At 41.4% G+C, this 20357-nt stretch overlaps 4 protein-coding genes across 8 annotated transcripts; all 4 read left to right on the top strand.

Annotated features, from left to right (window-relative positions):
- The first annotated feature begins 61 nt into the window (after nucleotides 1–61).
- Nucleotides 62–2306, top strand: zbtb8os (zinc finger and BTB domain containing 8 opposite strand). Its single transcript, XM_080042280.1, has 7 exons — nucleotides 62–226; nucleotides 510–534; nucleotides 633–754; nucleotides 850–932; nucleotides 1371–1423; nucleotides 1619–1655; nucleotides 1821–2306. Exons 1-7 carry the CDS (start codon nucleotides 145–147, stop codon nucleotides 1905–1907), a joined length of 489 nt encoding a protein of 162 aa, XP_079898406.1. The 5' UTR covers nucleotides 62–144; the 3' UTR covers nucleotides 1908–2306.
- Nucleotides 2307–3246: 940 nt separating this feature from the next.
- Nucleotides 3247–8708, top strand: LOC307262070 (KH domain-containing, RNA-binding, signal transduction-associated protein 1-like). Of its 2 annotated transcripts, XR_013845235.1 has the most exons (11): nucleotides 3247–3593; nucleotides 4051–4178; nucleotides 4809–4925; nucleotides 5039–5185; nucleotides 5312–5430; nucleotides 5621–5894; nucleotides 6003–6079; nucleotides 6173–6237; nucleotides 6372–6547; nucleotides 8303–8364; nucleotides 8444–8708. XR_013845235.1 is itself a non-coding variant. In XM_080042811.1 (9 exons), exons 1-9 carry the CDS (start codon nucleotides 3428–3430, stop codon nucleotides 6479–6481), a joined length of 1203 nt encoding a protein of 400 aa, XP_079898937.1. In that variant the 5' UTR covers nucleotides 3247–3427; the 3' UTR covers nucleotides 6482–7597. The 2 variants fall into 2 exon arrangements, 1 of the variants encoding a protein (XP_079898937.1); XM_080042811.1 differs by lacking the exons at nucleotides 8303–8364; nucleotides 8444–8708 and having other exon boundaries at nucleotides 6372–7597.
- Nucleotides 8709–9783: 1075 nt separating this feature from the next.
- Nucleotides 9784–14000, top strand: tmem39b (transmembrane protein 39B). 2 transcript variants are annotated; one of them, XM_080042840.1, is made up of 9 exons: nucleotides 9784–9933; nucleotides 10788–11000; nucleotides 11167–11386; nucleotides 11515–11598; nucleotides 11864–12018; nucleotides 12317–12650; nucleotides 13104–13291; nucleotides 13387–13507; nucleotides 13626–14000. In XM_080042840.1, exons 2-9 carry the CDS (start codon nucleotides 10864–10866, stop codon nucleotides 13857–13859), a joined length of 1473 nt encoding a protein of 490 aa, XP_079898966.1. In that variant the 5' UTR covers nucleotides 9784–9933; nucleotides 10788–10863; the 3' UTR covers nucleotides 13860–14000. The 2 variants fall into 2 exon arrangements, with proteins under 2 accessions (XP_079898966.1, XP_079898967.1); XM_080042841.1 differs by having other exon boundaries at nucleotides 10769–11000.
- An 890-nt stretch (nucleotides 14001–14890) lies between these two features.
- ccdc28b (coiled-coil domain containing 28B) lies at nucleotides 14891–20220 on the top strand. Of its 3 annotated transcripts, XM_080042905.1 has the most exons (7): nucleotides 14891–15063; nucleotides 15512–15549; nucleotides 16386–16710; nucleotides 17437–17606; nucleotides 17827–17981; nucleotides 18817–18839; nucleotides 18975–20220. In XM_080042905.1, the coding sequence occupies exons 3-7, from the start codon at nucleotides 16472–16474 to the stop codon at nucleotides 19027–19029; spliced, it is 642 nt and encodes a 213-aa protein (XP_079899031.1). In that variant the 5' UTR covers nucleotides 14891–15063; nucleotides 15512–15549; nucleotides 16386–16471; the 3' UTR covers nucleotides 19030–20220. The 3 variants fall into 3 exon arrangements, with proteins under 3 accessions (XP_079899031.1, XP_079899032.1, XP_079899030.1); XM_080042906.1 differs by lacking the exon at nucleotides 15512–15549 and having other exon boundaries at nucleotides 14891–15047; XM_080042904.1 differs by lacking the exon at nucleotides 15512–15549.
- The last annotated feature ends 137 nt before the right edge of the window (nucleotides 20221–20357 follow it).

The raw sequence follows: 20357 nt of genomic DNA, 5'->3' as shown, positions 1-20357 counted from the left end.
GCGGACAGCGTCATTACATCACTACTTCAGGAACTCCTTCCTCATATTACATGCTGTAAGCGGGTGTAACAGGCAACAGGGCGACATGCTAAACATCAGGTGTGACTATCATTTAAAACCTTAAACAGCGTCCTCACAGCTACAATGGACGACCGTGAGCTAGATCTGACACCGGCGATGGAAGCTACCAAGGCGAAATACCCGCCAATCAACAAGAAATATGAATGTAAGACTGAATTGTGATAGGTTATGTAGCTAGCTAGCTTAGCTTGTTTACTTTAACTTTACCTTTGTAAACAGTGGTAGAACAACCTCTTTGTCAGTCTCCAGCGCCACCTTATTGTGCCCAACGTTATATTGACGATGTAATTCAATTAAACTGTTCATCTTTAGTGAAGTGACATCAGCCATAAACTCTCTTTTATTTTTTAAAAGGACTGTAGTCATCATGTCATTGTCTACCTAGCTCCCCCTGACTCACCATGCCACCTTGTGTTTTACTGTTACAGACCTGGATCATACAGCAGATGTACAGTAAGTGTGTTTTGATAAAATGTTTGTCGGATTTCACGTTTCACTGTTGCTCACCTGTCATCAGCATAATACATTCTGCTCTCTCTCTCTCTTTCCAGAATTCACTCCTGGGGAGATTCTCTGGAGGAAGCCTTCGAGCAGTGTGCCATGGGCATGTTCGGCTACATGACGGACACAGAGACGGTTGAGCCCATTGATACTGTTGATGTGGAATCGGAGGGTGAGAGCGCAGTAACATCCTCAGTCAGCATTTCCTATACCCACATCAGTCATGCATGCCGATTACTCTACGAATTTTCCTTCTTTTCCCAAAAGGTGATGACATGGAGTCTCTTCTTTTCCACTTCCTAGACGACTGGTTGTTCAAATTTAGTGCAGATCTCTTCTTTGTTCCCAGGGTGAGTATTTTGGTCAGTAGAGATTTTTTTTTCCGCATCTAGTTTTGAAAGAAACAGCCAGGTTGTGTGTTGTTGCAGCAAGAAGAGCCAGAGTTCTTTTTGGACACTGGTATTTTCTTTGTAGAGTTTTTAAATGGCCCCACAACGGCATGCAGGTCACACAGATCAGAGAGTCACTGTTACATCACCATATTTGCAACTGTGAGTGCTTGATTTATCTGGGCTTGTCCTACAATGGACTTGGGGCGTGTTAAGGCCTTTGCCTACTGCATGCTGGGATATCCTGTACACCACTGTGGTCTGGAAAAAGGGAAGGTTATCATAACTTGTGCTGCAGTTGCATGTTTAATAACTTCATTTAAACTGCTGTCCATAATTTATATAACATGTGTTTTTGATTCTTGCTTGATGGATATCTGATTGACATCTGTCCACTAGGAGATCAAAGTACTGCACATTGACAGAATGCACTTCAAGATACGCTCCATTGGGTAAGTGATGACACCTTTTTTTTTTTTTTTATACAATAGCTTGAACATTATCGATGAACAGAGATGATTAAATGTTGAGTTAAGTGTACTAAAACTACTATGTGAGGTGGATGTGTTTGAGGTTCAGTTTTCCTATTGTACTGATATTCCTGTTCCCTGTAATCTCATATGGTCATTTTTTGTTGTTTATTAAAGTTGGGGTGAAGAATTTTCTCTGGAAAAGCATCCACAGGTAAACAAACATAGGACATTTTGTAAATAATACTGGAGAATATCATGGGAAGGTTGTTTTCTTAATAATTGAATCTGTGTATATAGTAAAATGATGGGATAGAAGCTCACACTGCTCTACCTAAGCTTTGTCATTTACTTTTTTTTTCCTGTGTTGTCAATCCAGGGCACTGAGGTGAAGGCAATCACATACTCTGCAATGCAGATCCACGACATAGAAAAACCAGAGATATTCACCATTATCGATATCTGACGATGCCTCCAGAGACAGACCACACTCCTTGTTCCAATGAAGGGGCCGTATCCACATGGCCAATTTTAAGTGGCCTTTTATCTAAGGCCTTGATTATGGACCTGTAATTTCTGTTTTTCTACTCGTGATTATGGTGCACACAGTACAATGGAAGAGCTCCGGACCATGACAGATAACAGAGCAGTGATATGTCATATCTCATAGATTGTATTATTTCAGAAATTACTAAACCACATTTTTGAAAAGAAAAACTCTTTTTAACTCTTAATTTTAACCACTGTGTAATGTTTTGTCGACCCAGTTTTATTTGAAATGGTTTTGCAAACAATGCTTTTTATTTATCACACATTTTTAATGAATGCGATGATGCCTTAATAATCATTGTAAATAAACCAACAGATGTTTATTTTTCTTCTGTGTGATTGATAAAATGATTTCTGTATGCTTTGTGGATGTGTTGACATTCTGATGGACAAAAGCTTTAAACTGAGAATTTCAGTGCAAACATATAAAAGAAAGAAAATAACCAGGGCTCATATTGAGTAAGGCGATTTGATCTTAAAAGCTCAAATGAGTCTACACAAATGCATAGCGGAAGGATTTTCTTTTGTAGGACTTTGGCTGAATGCCAAAATGAAATAAACACATTTCTAATTTATCCAACAGGTTTACTATCTAGAAATCCATCTTAAAATTATGATCTTTTCTGAGTGAAACAGTTTGCTTTGTCTTGGTGCATCTTATATCTGGGTTTTCACGTTTAGCCTGGATTGAGAAACAATAGTTGACATTAACATATTAACGGTTATCCTGGTTGTTCTACATATCCTAATGTAAAAAGATATTTATAAAAAATTAATAAATGTAGTTTCTATTACATGACAAAAGGGCATACAATTATATTTCCGAGCAATAGGCACAAAGCTTAGCCAACGGCCCACTCAGAATGCATAATGATGCAGAAATGCATAAAGAAAAAGCAGAGCAAATAGAAAAATAAACAAGTTAGACAAATTAACGGGGGAAAATGCAAAGGGAAAATAGCACAGACATAAATAAATGTATTAATAAATAAATACATGGATAAATAAATACACCGTTAATACATATGAGTATTAATATAAAAGCAACTGAATACACAGAATAATTTTGTATATTTCTATGCATTTCCTTTTTGTATAACTATGGACCTACTTTTGTGTCTGAAATAAAGAAATTATATTATATTAAAACAACCAGATCAGAGAGGAGGGCGGATGTTGTCTCCTCCTTGCAGCTTTCTGGCGGTGACGTCACCGTCGCCTCCTGTGTTTCTTTCTTTCTTTTTCCGCCCATCACGCTCAAATTCGGCTGCGCCATTTCTCCTTTGTCCATTGAGGAGAGCTAGAACGACCAGCAGCAGCTAAAGACCGGGATTTGCCTGTTGATACGCCATTTATCCACTGAGCTGCAGTTTCGTCAAAGGCGAAGCCAACGAACCCAAGAAAGGTTCGTCCGTTTTCTCGGCCGTCTACCATAGTATGATCGAATCGAGTGCTTTGAAGAGCACGTCTGCGTCCGCCGTAGTTTCAAGCCCAGCACAGAAGAAATCCAACATGGAGGACACCAAATATCTCCCGGAGCTCTTGGCTGAAAAGGACAGCTTGGATTCCTCGTTCACACACGCAATGAAACTTATTTCTGCAGGTAATGGTTGCTCTTTGTGGTATCGAGGCTAACGGCGGCTAGCTAACGGTGTGAGGCCTAGTTTCTCTTTTCCATTCAGTCGCAGGAGTCTACAGAGGCCTAAACAATGGTGCAATAAAACACGTGGTTGTTAGCGATGTGGGTCAAACCCTCTTGGTCGAAAATGAGCAAATGGTTTTGTAAAACTCCCTAGGCTTTCAACTAATTCGACGAAATGTTTCAACATTTATGTTGCTATAAACAAGTTTTATTTAAGCAAACGTTAACAGTATAATTCATTGATTTGGTGCAATTGAATCAACTCAGTCTCGTTTTTAGGCGGCACGTTTGTTAATTGAAGCTCATTTTATGTGTCGGGTTTTCGACTATATATAGGCCTATATGTATGTGTATAGCTAGATGGCCTACACCTGTGATTGCCACATGCTTGAAAACATTTTTTATGTCCCGCCTGCAGAGATCGATAAAATCGAGAAGGGAGATACCAAGAAGGAGGTCGAAAAGGAGACGTATCTGGACCTATTTGCAACTAAGAATCATAAACTCAAGGAGAGAGTACTCATTCCCACCAAGCAGTACCCAAGGGTGAGCATTTCCTTTCTTTTCCGCTTGACTGTCTAGGGTCCCTAGGGGGCTTGGTTACACTGAGTCTAGTGATGCTCAATGGGTCTCGTCTGTCGGCACTTTAAAATTATATTTTGAAATGTATTTCCCTTAGTGTCGAACCTTAAAGCTGGGGTATGTGATTTCTGATTGGTCAAAGTGTACCGCTCATGTTCATTTTGACCAATCAGAGCGAGGCTCCGATATATATATATTTTTTTAAATGCTATTTTCTCCCTAAATTCTCCACCCCAGCTTTAAGTTGTAAATACAGTGTGTGTGGGAGAGAGGGATCCATGTCTGACTAATCCTGTATATCTGATTGACACATCCTCTCTTCTGCCAGCGTTGATGTCCCAGATTTAGTCATGTGCCTGCCTAGTGCCCTACTAAGCTTGTTTTACGCATGAACAATTTTGCAGTAGTCTATAAATGCATGTTGTGAAGAGGTGGCAATGGCTTTGGAGTTGATGAGGATTTGTGTTGAGGGTGACAACTGTAACCTTATTTAATGTTGAGCAGACTGTACTTGATCCCTGCACTCTGCTTGTCCTAATGGCACGGTAACACAGTATTACAATGTGTTCATTTTGCGTAAATGCTTTTCTACAGGTCAACTTTGTCGGTAAGCTTTTGGGGCCTCAGGGCAGCACAATCAAGAGACTCCAGGAAGAGACCGGTGCAAAGATTTCCGTTTTGGGCAAAGGTTCCATGAGGGATAAAAGCAAGGTATGTGTACAATGTTTCCCTTGCGCCACTGTTAAGTTTCGCACATAGTAAGTTAACGGTGTGCGTGCCTTTTTTTTTTTTTAAATCTTAATTTGTGTTTTAATGATTATCAGGAGGAAGAGCTGAGGAAAGGCGGTGAGGCCAAATACGCTCACTTGTCCATGGAGCTGCATGTGTTCATCGAGGTGATGGCACCCATACCTGAAGCTTATATGCGCATGGCTCATGCCATGGAAGAAGTCAAGAAATTCCTTATCCCGGTATGTGTCCAAGAGAATCTCCCGATTACAGAAACATTTTTATGGACTTCAAATTTGATCATTTACACTCCATGTGTGCCAGAAATGTCATGCCACTGACTTGGAATGATTTTGTCCCATCTGTAGGAACCCGGTGAGCATGACCCCTACATGGATCCTCACTTCCTGAATGGATCACAGGATAGGGGGCGCGGTGGACACAGAGGAATGGGCAGAGGTGGACCACCTGGTGCTGGAGGACCAAGGTAGAAGCTGAATTAATTTTGATTCTATCTGTAATTGCAACAACAGTACATTGTAGCATCATCTGGTAACATTCTGCATTGGCGGGTTCAATTTATGTAATTGCACATGCAGTTACTCCAATGGATCTGGTTCTGCTTTTGAGATTTCTATGGTGGATCACATTTTTTCATCTTGGCTTATTTTCCACAGGGGACGAGGAATGCCACGCGGAGGCCCTCGGGGAGCGATGCGTGGAGGAGCTCCACGGGGAGGAGGAGGGGGACTAGGCCGGGGAGGCAGCGCCCCCAGAGGGGCACCATCTGGTCGGGGTGGACCACCCTCTGCTCCTACTAGAGGAGGCTCAGCTCCCCGCTCTAGACCCCCTACAGCTGGGGCTCCAAGGATGCTCCCCTCTGCAGCCATGTCCCACCAGCAGGGTCCTGCTTCTGCATCACAGCCTAAAGCTGATGGCTATGAAGAATATGTAAGTCGCTCAACCCCTAGTGTCATATTCCCCCCTCCCCTTTTTTTTAATGAATGGTTGTTATCGCTTGCTGGTTGCACATTACCTAACTATTTTTTTCCCTTCTAGCCTCAATATGAAGAATCCTATGCAGAGCCTGCCTATGAGGGATATGACGGTTATTATAATCAACAATCTGCACCTGCGTAAGTTAATAGTTTATTTGAGTGACTTTTTCAGCCTATTTATCATTATTTCAAGTTGAACAAGTGCTCAAATAAAATACTTTCTGCCCACAGGGACACTGAATATTATGACTATGGACACGGAGAGGCCCAGGAACCACCCGCATATGAGCCTTATGGTATGATTATGAATTTCTATGATTATCCATTTTTGTCTTTCCGTGTAGCACACATTCCCACTGCGCTCCTGTCTCTCCCACTCAGGTTAACTCAAAGTTTTTTTTCTTTGTATTTCTGCTTTCTGTCCCTGTAGCTCAAGACGATTGGGACAACTCATGGTCCAACTCTGGCGCTGGAGGCAAAGCCCCCATGGCCAGGCAGCCAAAGGGATCGTACAGAGAGCATCCCTATGGCAGATACTGAACGGATACTGGTAGAGAGTTGCTTTGGCAACTGTCTCAGATTGTAACTCGCTGAACTTTTTCAAAAGTAATTTCCCCGTCTTTATCTCCTCTTTTTTTTTTTTATGGTTTATTTTATTTTTTTAAATTTTAAACTCGATAGAGGTTTTTTTTTATGTATCATAGTGATAGGGGAGAAATATGAACACATGGTCTTTTATTGTTTACCTGTTTTTTAAATATTGTTTAAGTTGCGTAGTCGGCAGTTAAGGTCCTTGTGACATAAACCTAACAAACAACGTTTTAGTGAAACTTGATGGTTATTGTTTCAGTTAACTGTTAGTGAACAAAATGTGATTGTGGCGATAAACTCCTCACGTAGGCTGCATTTTAAAAAGTCCTTGAATGGACAAAAATGATGCATAATGCCTCAATGTAACTTTACTATAACTAGAAAGATTCAGTTGCAATCCCAATACAGCCCCTTGCCATTTTGATTAAAACAAGTCTTATTATACATCTGTTTGTACTGCAATACAAATCTAGTCTTGTGTGAAATTATAGAATCTCCTAAAATACTATTGAAATCTATTTGAAAAAGAAAAATGCTATTTTTGCCACACTTTACAATTGGTATACATGTCGCACTATTACTTGCAAAATTCTCGCTGATGATCGCCTAATTTTTGTAAAGTTTGACGGAAAAACGATCCTTACTGTGTGTTAGACTGCAGCCAACTCAATATTTTGTACATAACCTTAGGACAACTGTGTATGCTATAAGCCGTGCCGTCTCCAAAATGCATAATGCTTGTGTACCTTTGGCTAAATAGGATACTAAATATATCCCAAAATGTTTTTCTGCAGTGCGTGTTTCAATAAAGTTTCTAGTTTCTTTTTAATCAATCTAAATGGTATTTTGCCTTTGTTGTACCAAAGGAATGCCTTCAGTTTGTGAAAGTGGTCATCAGTGGAATCAACAACGTAAGCTGTATGTATACATGTCAGCCTGACAAAAAAAACAAAAAGCGGTGTTTTGACAATGAACTTATCCTCTTCGTCTGTTTTCAAAACTTATCTAAATGACGCTTGTAATGTCACCTTCAAAAAATAAAAATAAAAGCTTATCATTCCTTGAGGTGATGTGCTGCCAAATACATGTTTGAATTGAGAGTGATATAGTGCTTATATTGTTATTAACCATTAGTTAGTGTTATCTACCCAAGCTCTCAAGAGGTCAATGTATCTTCAGCCACTTGAAATAACTGAATTTCAACCAGTATTTCAAATCAAGCTTGCAGGGATCTTACTTGACTTTGATGCAAAGTCATGCTGGCTGGTTTTTATAAAAGAAAAAAATCGCAGAGGAGAGGATTCTAAAAGCCTAAAGATCGACACATGAAGGTAAAACTAACCCCCAACACTCATTTGATAGATTTTTTTTTTCTTTTTATATGTGCAAAACATCAAGTAATGAAAGTCATCCAAAACATTGAAATACAAAATTATGCTATCTGTAGTTATTCCGAGCAAAATAAGTCGTACAAAAACAATCAGAAATGGTTGTGATGCAACTCTTGCTCAAAATTTAAAACCAAAAATGGTCTATTCATTTCACTTAATACTTCCCAATTTCCATCTTGATAATTTCTGTAGAATGTAGATAAATGAAAAATTACTAGTTACACTCAAATCGTTAAAACATCCCATTGGTGGACAAAAACCCTTCAGCTTGAGTTGCATGCTACTTTTGTAATATAAATTTAGTTCTGCATGTGTGTTGTCCACTGTTTGCATGTAGGCAGTGGTAGGTGCACAATCTCATTTCTGTTTCTCCTCTTAGGTTGTCAGGAAACTGTAGATGCAGTTAACTCATTGAACTAAGGCTTGCCAGGCATTTTTAAGGTGAGTTAAAAACAAAGTGCACAGAAGCCTTATCTTTGAATGTTACTGTTTATAATTAATTAAATTGTATCTCTCACAGGTCCAGTGAAAATCCCTGGAAGGAGGCCTGGCAGTGTCCCAGACTGATTGCGTCTTTATCAATTGTAGTCCCTTGAGGGATTTGTCTGGATGGGGGAAGTTTATTTTAATTTTTTTACTACTGTGAAAAATGCTGTAGAATACCAATGAAAGCACAAGTTTTATTGTTTTTTAATTCCTTGATTGTGTCCAGTTTTACAATATTTTATACATGGGGGGAAAATGCCTTTTTTATAACAAAAAAAATAAAGTTTTTATTATGTACACTTTGTCTTTATTCTTTAAGTCAGAAGAAGCCTGTCTTTAAAAGTGATGCGATCAAAAGTGTTAGCTGTAATGTCTAGGGTTTCCATTTAAATACAACTTGTCTTTTCCTGCATTATTATTATACACATAGCTCATATTTGGATTTCTGATTTTCAACTGTAAATGCCATTTGAAGACTAATTAAGCGGTTTATATTCCATGCAAAATCTTGTTCACACAGAATTGCAAACAATTGTGTTTGGTATAAGAGACTTTGTGATAGTTACACTGCAGACTTTACGTCCTCAGGGGATTACATGTATATTGCTGGACTTGTTTCTGCAACTCTGCTATGTGGTGAGGTTAGGATTTGAACAGCTGGTCCACTGCTGTGGCGTCAGTGGAAGCTTCTGGTGGGGGCACAACTAGCACCAATGAGAGGAAGAAGAGCAGATACAAAAAACAAAAAAAATGTGCCCCTAAACACATATTCCACATGCCCTTTTCGTTTGTAGGCCATGGTCATTATACAATTTCCTAAATAATAGATAACACTTTGTATAATGCGCTCAGAGGTTGCACCAAACTATTACAAGCAAAACAGTACATACATGGCTGCCTCCATTAGTTAAGAAGTCACGTGTATGATCCTGCAGGTACATGAAAAAGGAATGTACAAACAATTTTTGTATAAAGCTACAGTGCACAACCTTTTCAGATAAATTAATGTTGCTTACATTCAAGCCATCGCCAAACGAGTAAACACTTGTGTATTAAACCTGTAGGCTCCACAAAAACTGTTTGGCAGCGTTAATAATAATAACTCGTTTCAGCCCCTGCCACTGACACAGGAGCTCAGAAAAATCCCAAGGAGCAATTGAATGCATACAAATCTTTGCACGTTAACAACGCTTACCTCATGTTGGCAAATACAATTTTGTTATTACTGAAGTTACGCCCTATAGCTTTTATTTGTTATAAAAACAAATTGCTTTGACTTTCCCTATATGTTTCCCTCCCTTTCGGCCTGGAGGGAACTGTGCCTTTAAATGACTCTCCTCCCACAGGTCGCTCACGTAGCCGCGCCCCCACCTATCATCGAGTAGCTTCACATCAACAATGACTGTCTTCGCTGATTTCAATAAAAAACACGGCAGCATTTTAATAAACATTCTGAAAATATATACTCCGTTTAGCTTGTTTGCTCTGCAACAGGGATAAAAGAGACGACATACCCTGCCGCTGGTGAGCTTACATTTTCTTGTCTAGCCTGTTTGGTGGGTTGTACGGAAGCTAGCTGGCTAGTCAGACACTGTTAGCCTAGGCCTCAATCTTTGTATTTAATCAAGCATGGTGTTGGCGGACAGCTTGGAGTCCGTGGCTCATTGTGTGGGTCCACGTTGTATCAGCCCCCCCAGCCTCATGTCTTAAATTGAAGCGGCTATCATGATATATTTGACCATGGAAGAGAGCTGATGATGTAGCTGCTAAGCTAGCTCGTAATGTCAGCTTCCGCAAAAAAAGCTTGCACCAAATGAATAGGTGCTATACAGCTAGTAACGAAATTAGTTCAACGCCAGTGGTTTGGGATGCATATTCACGAGGGAGTTTTTTGGCTGCTCGTTCGGCCATGCACGTGCTTGGGATGGCGATAAAAGCTTCAGACTGCAAAGTATTTATGTTGTTTGTTAATTGCCATGCACCACCCCGGTACTTATCAGCCCTGTGTCTAATCCATTCAGTCCAGTAAATTACACCCTACACATCACAGACGTATTTACACCCAAATGTCATTAAAGGTGGAGTCTACTATTCTGGAGAATGGTTGTTGTCAGAATCAATTTGTCATAATCAGTGACTATCTCAGTGTGAATACACAGTCTAGTCTGTTTAAACAGGCATTTAGCTCCCTTCTTCTAGGCCTACATGTTGCATATAGGCGGTGTATTAACAGCAGATTTATTTTCTGTGTACAAACAGGTAGCACATTGTGAAGACATTCACTGATTTGGACAAAGGGTGATTTTGACATCAAGTGCCTTTTTTAAATGTTTGCTCCTAATCACAGTTTGTCTGACAGCCTCTCGTGTTGTAAACAGGTGTAAGAACGAGCAGAGAAACCTTATAAACCACTCCCACCACAGCCGGGAGAGGTGAGCCCTGGGTGTGTCTGCCATGGCTGGTGGAAGGAGAGGGGCGAACCGTACCACATACTGCAGACCCCCTCCACTCGGCAGCGAGCCCGGCTCTGTCGCCAATGGTGGCAACCACTCCACCAGCTCTCCGGTCACAGGGGTGCGATCTCGTACTAGGTTAGTCCGATGTGCCCCTTTTTCTAAAACCAGAGTAAATAACTGGATCGTTGCAGCCTGAGACTCAGGGGCGGTTTGCCTCTGACCTGGGCTGTGTCAAGTTCTCCCATGTTATGACAGTATGATATACATCCTAACAGGAGGCTTTTTTCCCCTTTCTCTTCAGGAATGGTTCTGGGACGTGCATGTCAAGCCCCCCATTGGCTGCGCAGACAGTGGTTCCTCTGAAGCACTGTAAGATCCCTGAGTTATCCGTTGATCGCAACGTGCTGTTCGAGCTCCATCTTTTCTTCTGCCACCTCATCGCCCTCTTTGTCCATTATGTCAACATCTACAAGACCGTGTGGTGGTACCCCCCGTCACACCCTCCCTCACACACATCACTGGTGAGCACTCGGTGGTGTTTTTGGTAAACTGGGCCTGTAGGGCTGCACTCTTTTATGTTGACAAAATAATTTTGGTGGCTGTGTAAGCAATACTCCTGACTGTGTTTGTGTGTGTGTTTGTTTTACAGAACTTTCACCTTATTGATTATAACATGCTGGTGTTCACAGTCATCATACTGGCAAGGAGGTTAATTGCAGCAATTGTTAAAGAGGTAAGAATTGAAAATTTGGCATTAGCAGCTTTTGTTCCTGGTCTGTTTTTCAAGGCATTCAAATAGGCATGTGTCACGTTACTTTTGTATTTGATGCCAGGGTCCATATTAAGGCAGGATTTAAACTGCTACAGATACTGGACATCAAAACATGGACCCACACTGTTTTTACAAGCCTCACATTTACACCTGCACTAAAAAAAAAGTATTCTGATTCTCTGTTAATTTGTGTTGTGCTTTTGACTGTATGTCTTCTCTCCCCCAGGCCTCACAGAGTGGGAAACTATCCTTCCCCCACTCAATCTTTCTAGTGATGGCTCGGTTTGCAGTGTTGACGCTTACCGGCTGGAGCCTGTGCCGCTCCCTCATTTACCTGTTCAGAACCTACTCTGTCCTCAGCCTGCTCTTCCTCTGCTACCCGTAAGTACCTACAGGAATAACAAAGAATGTTTGTGTCATACCACCTGTTTTACCTTAAGGCTTAAGGGCAGTCACAGGCCTACTTCCACTGATATATCAAATATCTACTGCTTGTTTTTCAAAATTTTAGTAGTAGTTAGCCCGCCTCAGTTGTTTTGGTTACTGCCCGTGCCTTTGCCTTCATACTGTCTCCGTCTTATCGGCTAGATTACATACAGCTTCTCAGCCACCTTGGCAGGGTCGATGCAGGGCCTTTAGGTCTTGTAAAATGGATTTAGTAAGTGTCGTTTTCCTGCAGATTCGGGATGTATATTCCATTCTTCCGGCTGAGCTGTGACTTCCGGCGAGCGGGTCCGCTCTCCCCCATCGCCAGCATCGGCTCCAAAGAGGTGGGCAGCATGGGCCGGGGCCGGGACTACTTCACTGTGCTCAAGGAGACGTGGAAACAGCACACCAGCCAGCTGTACGGCGTCCAGGCCATGCCGACACACGCCTGCTGCCTCTCACCAGACCTCATCCGCAAGGAGGTGGAGTACCTGAAGATGGACTTCAACTGGAGGATGAAGGAGGTGCTGGTCAGCTCCATGCTCAGTGCTTACTATGTGGCCTTTGTGCCTGTCTGGTTTGTCAAGGTAAGACACCCATGGACTTCTTTTAAAAGGTGGAGTCAGCAATTCTGGAGACAATATTTTTGTCAAAATCAGTGAATATCTTCTCCTCAGGATCTGTTACCTGTCTACTGTGTGTTTGTTGAAAGAAAAAAAATTGTCTTAAGTGTTAATTCACAGACTAGGCTCTGTGAACTGTCATGTTGCTAGCAACGGTGGTTCAGTCCAAGCACCATTGTTTGCATACCCATTTACAGAACCTAGACTGTGTATTAACACTGGATCATTGTTCAGTGCGCACACAGTTTGGTCAGGTAGCCGATTGCGATGAGAGTGAGACGTTCACTGATATTGACAAAGTGATTTTGACAACAACCGTTCTCCAGAATCGCTGACTCCACCTTTATGTCCGACTTATTAAATGTTCGTCATTTGAAAATGCTTAAGTAAGGTCTGAACATGTATATTTCCCCTCAGAGCACACAGTATGTGGACAAGCGCTGGTCTTGTGAGCTGTTTATCCTGGTGTCCGTCAGTACGTCAGTCATCCTCATGAGGCACTTGTTGCCACCACGATACTGCGACCTGCTTCACAAAGCTGCAGCTCACCTGGGCTGCTGGCAGAAAGTAGACCCCTCGCTCTGCTCCAATGTTCTCCAGCACATGTATGTATGACTCACACTTTATAACTGGGCTTTAGGTCCCTTTGGACCAGCTTTGGTCAAACCCCTATCCCACTCTGTCGTCCTGCTTTTTACAGATGGACTGAAGAGTACATGTGGCCACAGGGAGTCCTGGTCAAACATAATAAGAACGTTTATAAGGCCATGGGTCACTACAACGTTGCAGTTCCATCAGATGTGTCCCATTATCGCTTTTATGTGAGTATTTTTAAATAAACAGGTCCTGTAGATATTTGCAAAATATTTTTTGTATTTTAAAAAGGCAACTGTTTGAATGTATTTAATGACTGCATCTCATCTCTTTCCCTCCCTTCAGTTCTTCTTCAACAAGCCTTTACGAATACTGAACATACTCATCATCCTGGAAGGCGCCATGATATTCTACCAGCTCTACTCGTTGATATGCTCAGAAAAGTGGCATCAGACGATATCGCTGGCTCTGATTCTCTTCAGCAACTACTACGCCTTCTTCAAGCTTCTCAGAGACAGAATAGTCCTAGGAAAGGCATACTCGTACTCAAACAGCTCCTCGGACCAGAAAGTCAGTTAGACTTTTAAGTTATTATCGGGTCGCATTTACTTTGGAACAACACAAACATGCCTAAGAGCTCTGTATTTTTTCTACAAACTGCATTTTGTGTCACGTTTTTGTTCTGATCTGCCATAATAAAAATAAATATTTTTGTATTACCTCAAAGGTTTGCTTTTGTTTTTTCCCTGGTTCCTAAATATGTTTTACATTATGACCACAAGAGGCCTCTGTGTTTCAGAAAGGAAACACTAAAAGTTACTATTTCTGCAAATGGTGCACTTATTGGTTCTTTATTGTATGGAACTTTTATTATATATTTATTTTTAATTTTTTAGAGAACAGACACACACACACACACACACACACACACAAAGGAACATTGTATGGAACTTTTTAATGTTGAACAAATGCTGAAGTACAATAATCAATGGAGCTTTCAAGCTATTTAGTATTGATATAACTTATGTATTGATAACTGATTGCCTATTTAATCCCCACTGAGTAATAAATGCTGAAATTCAAATCACTGAATTGATGGTACAAATGTACCATACCACTTACCATCTAAATGAATGTAAGTGATATTTTTCAAATTCAGTTAATTTTAAGATTTATAAAACTCAATTCTACAAAACAAGTGGCATCTGGACACCATTAACTGGAGCACCTCTTCAGAAAGCTCTAGACAAAACCACAGAAAAAGAGGCGAAGAAAAAGGAGTTTCCCAAATCTGATCTGAGAGGAGGGTGTGTGTGTGCTGTACAGGCAAATGTGTAATTTTAGGTTATATCAAATTGACGTGACAGGCAGTGTAAGCATTTGAAGGGCAAACTTCAAGGCTCCTGATCTGTAAAATCCCCTTTAATGAAATCACTAGGCTATAAGGCTGTGACGGGGGATGTGCACGGCTTCCTGCTCACTGCGCCTGTGTGACAGACCTAAGTGTAAACAGTGACACGCAGCAGCGGGGCGGACTGGCCCTTTAAGAAGAATAAAGACGACCGCACCGCACGAGCCGAGCGCATCGCTGTCGCGCGCTAACATTTCGTCCGTGATATCCACCGGGTGCTGCGGCGGGGATAATTCCACATTATACCGGTTTGTCACGGAACATTCCCATGAAGTGAACCTAAATGTTTTGAACTGGAGGGAGGAGAGATGTGACGCTGTTCGCCTGGTGTTGCCAAACCGGTATCTTGCTCTCTGGTGCGTAATTGATTCGGTGAGTCCTGTTTGTGACATTTGTAGCAGATTAAATAGCATATGTTCACACATCGTCTCCTGCATTCTATTGAACAACATGGCGTAACAAACTAACGCGTAATGTTGTTATTAACCCAGAGTCTCTACGGTAATGATTTTTAATTGAACCGAAAAAAGAATTTCAGCGTATAAAGTTGCCATTGTTGTGTATAAGGCTACTGTAGTGGCCATCTTTGGATTCCACTTTGAACCGTGGCTCGCGCAGTGTTTAGGGGATAACAGCGATGATAACATATTTAATCTAGTCTATTGTATTGAGATAAAGCGACATTTAGGCCCAGTGTCGAGAAAAATAATGACGTTGATGACTGTTCATGCTACAATAAAAACCACTCTACTGCTTTAATGGGCTGAATGATGCCTAATCGCTGCAAAATTGCTTACACCCTAATGTAAAACATCACAAGGGAACAACGAAGAAGACACCACACACAAGGCAACGCAGGTCAAGTAGCCTAATTCTACCTTTAATGTATAGAAGATTTTTTAAATTTATCACAGGACTTTGTTTTTATTCTAAGAGGATCTCTTCACACTGTGAAAGTGATTTTAAAAGGCCCCTCCATAAATGTGAATCGATCAAGGTAAATTCCACTATCCTGCCATAGCCTAGTATAATGCACTAATGCAGAGTATTGATTTTCTCCTTCAGCCATTTGTCTAAAAGCTCTGCAAATGAGTTCCATTCATATAATACCCATTATGCTCCTCTATGGACTCATGTGGTCCATCATGGTACACTATTTAGTTAGTTATTGAACTGTCTTTGCTTTTCAGTCAATCAGGTAGGTAAATATAAAAACATAGTATGATACAGAGTAGCCTTATTTAGAATGGGGGATTTCGTGGATAATTTGTGTGGCATTTAATTGATTTGTTTGGCTGAAAAATATCCTCAAGACAGCAAAGGAGGTCACACACATTTTCTTTCCACTTTGAGGCTTGGTCTAAAAATATCTTTCTAGGCTACTGTTTGCACCAGGGGAAGCTTTGTGAAGGGCGAGAAAAGCTACAAAAATTGCCTCCATTTTAAAAAAACTATCTGAATGCAGTCCTTGTAAGGTAAGTGGTAAACTCTTCCTCCCTGTCGTTGGATTAGGTTGCTCTAGGACAGATTATTTGGGAATACTGGTTAACAAATGACAGCATCCTTGCTTTTTTGCAGAGTGGAAAATCCTAAACTGCAGCACTAATTTTGGCACAGTCGTGATCCTTTTTTTTTCTCTCCGTCGGGGAGGGGGAATGCTGCCGATTTTAAACTTCCTACCTTTGTCGTTTCAGGACGTCCTGAAAAGCAGCCAAGCGGTGCCTCCTCATATGAGCCCCCAAGAGAGCTTCGCCTGAATAAATCAATAAAACAAACAAATATGGAGGACAAACGAAAGAAGCGGAGTCCAAAGGTGTCGCTCCCCCAGCCCCCTCCTCCCCCCATAAACCCCCGCAAACTCCCTGTCCTGCCCGCCAGCAAGAGTGCCACCTTCTCCCTCGGCCTGCCGCAGCCCCCCTCCCCCAAGAACAGAGGCAAGTTCAAGAGGTCCATAGGAGCACCGGGACAGCCCAAAGAGGTGTTCACAGCCGTCGTAGTAGCTCCACCAAAGACCACCAGGTTTGTGCTCTTAACATAACAGCAAAATCCTCTAGACAACACCAGTAGAGAGAATTGACTGACGCTTTTTTTCCATGTCTCATCATCTCATTTATTTTCAAACGGATAACTGCAATGCAGATGCATTTTATCATGTCAGGCCACGTACAGTGTGCAGTATCTCCTCCAGGGCCACGTCTGAGCGATAGTAGAAAACGTGTATATCATTCTCATTGAGTCAGTAGGCCAGATGTTTGGAACTTAAAGCGTGGCTATGTCACTTTTGCTGAACAACTGACATTAATTGGATAAGTGTCAATGCAAAACCCCTGTTAAGCATTTAGCTAAAATGTTAATTAGGCATCTATAACCATCAGTCAGAAAGTCATTGAACCATAAAGAAACATAGCGTTCTCTAATATTATCCTCTATTAGCTATTCTGGTCACCCATTCAGGCTGCAGCAGCAAACACACAAAGTGAGTTGAATTGAGCATGGGTTGGTTTTATTGCCCATAACCTCAACTTTTTATTTGTAAAAGGAAAATTTTGGTATTTTGGTGTTTATTATCACTGTAAGCTATATTGTCAAACTTCGATTAGTTAGTTTAAAGCCACTATGGGAATAGCAGAAAGACGAGGCAGGTTGCATTTCACCAAGTGATGAGACGATTGAATGTTGTTAATGAATTACAGCAGATAAGGTATGATGACTGGGATGTTTTTCTGTCTTTTTTCCCCCCCTCAGGCCCCACAAGGAGAAGCCCAGGGCCCCGCAGCCAGCAGGGCCCAGCAAAGTGGTCCAGTCTTCCCCCCTGCAGCACTCCTTCCTCACGGATGTCTCAGACGTGAGGGAGATGGAGGGAGGCCTGCTCAACCTCCTCAATGACTTCCACTCAGGCAAACTACAGGCTTTCGGTAAGATAACCTTTATTAGAGTGGCCACCGAGGGAATATTCTGTTACGGGGCCTGAGAATAAAAGCCAGTTAAGAGAGCTGCTTTGTTCTGTTACATCAATGCGATTGAAATCAAATAGCTGTGGGTGCTATTTTTACACATGGAAACACTTTTTGACTTTGCTGTAAATATCCACCCTTGCAAAGCAGACGAGATGACACAACGGTCTGATTTTTGTAGGTAAGGTGTGCTCCTTTGAGCAGCTGGAGCATGTGCGCGAGATGCAGGAGAAGCTTGCCCGACTGCATTTCAGCCTGGACAGCCACGTGGAGGAACTTTCAGAGGACCAGAGGAAGTGTGCCTCGGACGGCAACCTGGAGCACCTGCTCTGTAACGTAAGCGCACAAAACCACTGTCACAACCCTATCTGAACGTTTGATAAATCAGTACCCTTTTTAAAAGCACGTTTTGCCTTCTAAGACTGCCCGCTTACATTACAAGAGATCAATGTGTTTCACTATTGTCTCTGGCGTGGTGGAGAAGCTTCTGAAACAGCATCATGTGGCACTACAACTAGCAGTTCCTCAGCACAGACTTAAATAATTTCAGTGCAATTTATGAAATAAATGTCCACAGTTTTCATAATAACTGTGTGCAGTGCTACTGAGTTGTGCTTATGTCACACAGTATGCCATATGCCCCAAACCTTTTTTTTATCCTCTTCTTTTTGCTTTGAACTTCCTTATAGAGCAAATAGGCCATACAACACAATAGTCTTTAGCATGTGTCCAGCATGTTGCAAGTATCGTCCAGCACTAGCAGTGACATGACGCTCCAAGAATGCCTTGAAAGAGTTTCTATTGTTAGCATGTTGCATAGCTCCTAGTTACCAGCCCCCCGGCATGGTATGCTGCAGCGCTATGTGTGAGGGAGGTGAGAACAAGCCGTCGGCTCATGACAGATTCCGCTGCCAGTAATACTTGCTACTTGGTGGATAACTGTGCTCACAGATTAGCAGGGCTGTGAAGTGACTTTCCTTTGCGTGGACAAGAAAGGAAGTTGGCCGTTTGCTTTAGTAAACAACATAGTCGATCGATAATTCATATATTGACCGGACACAAAGAGCCTGTTGTGTAATAATTTACTGATTAGTCACTCCCACTGTGTGATTTTTCTATGTCTGGCTGTGTCTGTTTTCCTCTCATTTATTTTATTTTTTTTCCTCTGCAGCTGGAGGAGCTCAGCACCTCCATGTATCCTTTTTTCCTGATTGAATGGATGTGTATTTATGAAAATGACCCAGCACTGCAGGGCATAGATGGAGGATTTAAATAATGTTTTCAGTTCAAAGTCCTTCGGTTGTGAATCCTCAATGTGTCCGTGTTCAGACAAAAGCTCCACTTGGCTGAGAACCAGGACCTGCCCAAGACATCTGGCCCTTGACAAGGTGTGGACACGATGGACAGCGACCACACACTCATCTTCTCCCAACATCTAAGCAGTCGGGTTGCCATGGCATTGATCCAGCTTAGTAACAGAATGGAAAGATCCAGGAGGAGGAGAGATGACTTTTTTCCATTTGGTCAGTGAAGCCGAGGGAACACACTAGTGACTGGAAGCAGCGGTTCGTTAAATGAACACTCAACCAAAATCCTAAATCCCTCAATTATGGCACAATCATCGATGGCGTTAACTGAACATTTGTGTTGGAGGATAAATGTAGTGTGTGTGTAGTTTTCAGAAAGAAACTGGAGCCATACTTAAGTAGCAAACATACTTGGCCCAAGTTGACAACACCACTGTGGTTAGCTTAGAACTTTTAAGTGTTTTTTTTCTCCTGAGAAACGCTCCCTCATTTTTATAGCTTTGCCTTTAAACTTTAATCCTGGAGAACAGACTGGAAATGATAAAAGCAGGGTGAACTTTTGTTATAACTCCATTCTTAAGGGACTATGTGAGGAGACCTATTGTATAAAATGAAAGTTTGGTTAACTTGTATTTAGAATGGATGTATATGTTTTGCCAATGTGCAGTAAAGCTACAGTTAGATGCATCCCTCCCAAGCACAAGCAAGTCCAGCGGGCTACTGAATTGCTGTAAAATCTCCGACCGCGACTGATTACACTGTGTTGGACAGCATGTTCAAAGAGAAATGCAGCTTGCATAAATCTCTGCAGTACAATTTCAAAATGGCAGCTACTTTCATAGTAAAATATTAAAGGGGTGAGATTATGATTTGGCTTGAGTTTAATTACAAAGTTGGCAGTGATGCACCCTGGCCATTTTATTGAATTTCCTTATATAGCCAATTAAAGTGATTATTTGCTATCACTCTGAAATATCAAAGCATGGCGAAGCATTGGTGCGTTTGGTCATTAAAGATGTGATATAAGTCTTTCTTTTTTCCTGGTTGCTAAGCCTACCTCATTTCTAAGGCCTTGGCCTGAATCTTCTCTGGAGTGATATAATGCATTTCTCATTATGGTTACTCAGTCAAACATCCTTCACAGTAGAGCTGCAACAGACACTTATTATCATAATCGATTCATCTGGCTATTATTTTCCTCCAATTGACCTGAAGACCTGTTACCATAAGCTTCACATCTAAACAGGAAAACTGAAGAATCTTGTGTATTAAGTATTTGTACCTCTTATTAAATTTAAATTAGGTAACTTAAAAGGAATATGTGTGTTTCTTGGACATAATTTAATTCACCTTACATTTTCAAAAAGCAGTCAAATGTAACTGTCAGGTTTAGCCAATAGCTGTG

The sequence above is a fragment of the Ammodytes marinus genome (genome assembly GCF_949987685.1).
Source record: "Ammodytes marinus genome assembly, chromosome: 15".
NCBI lineage: Eukaryota > Metazoa > Chordata > Actinopteri > Uranoscopiformes > Ammodytidae > Ammodytes > Ammodytes marinus.
This window is presented reverse-complemented; position numbering and strand designations above follow the sequence as displayed.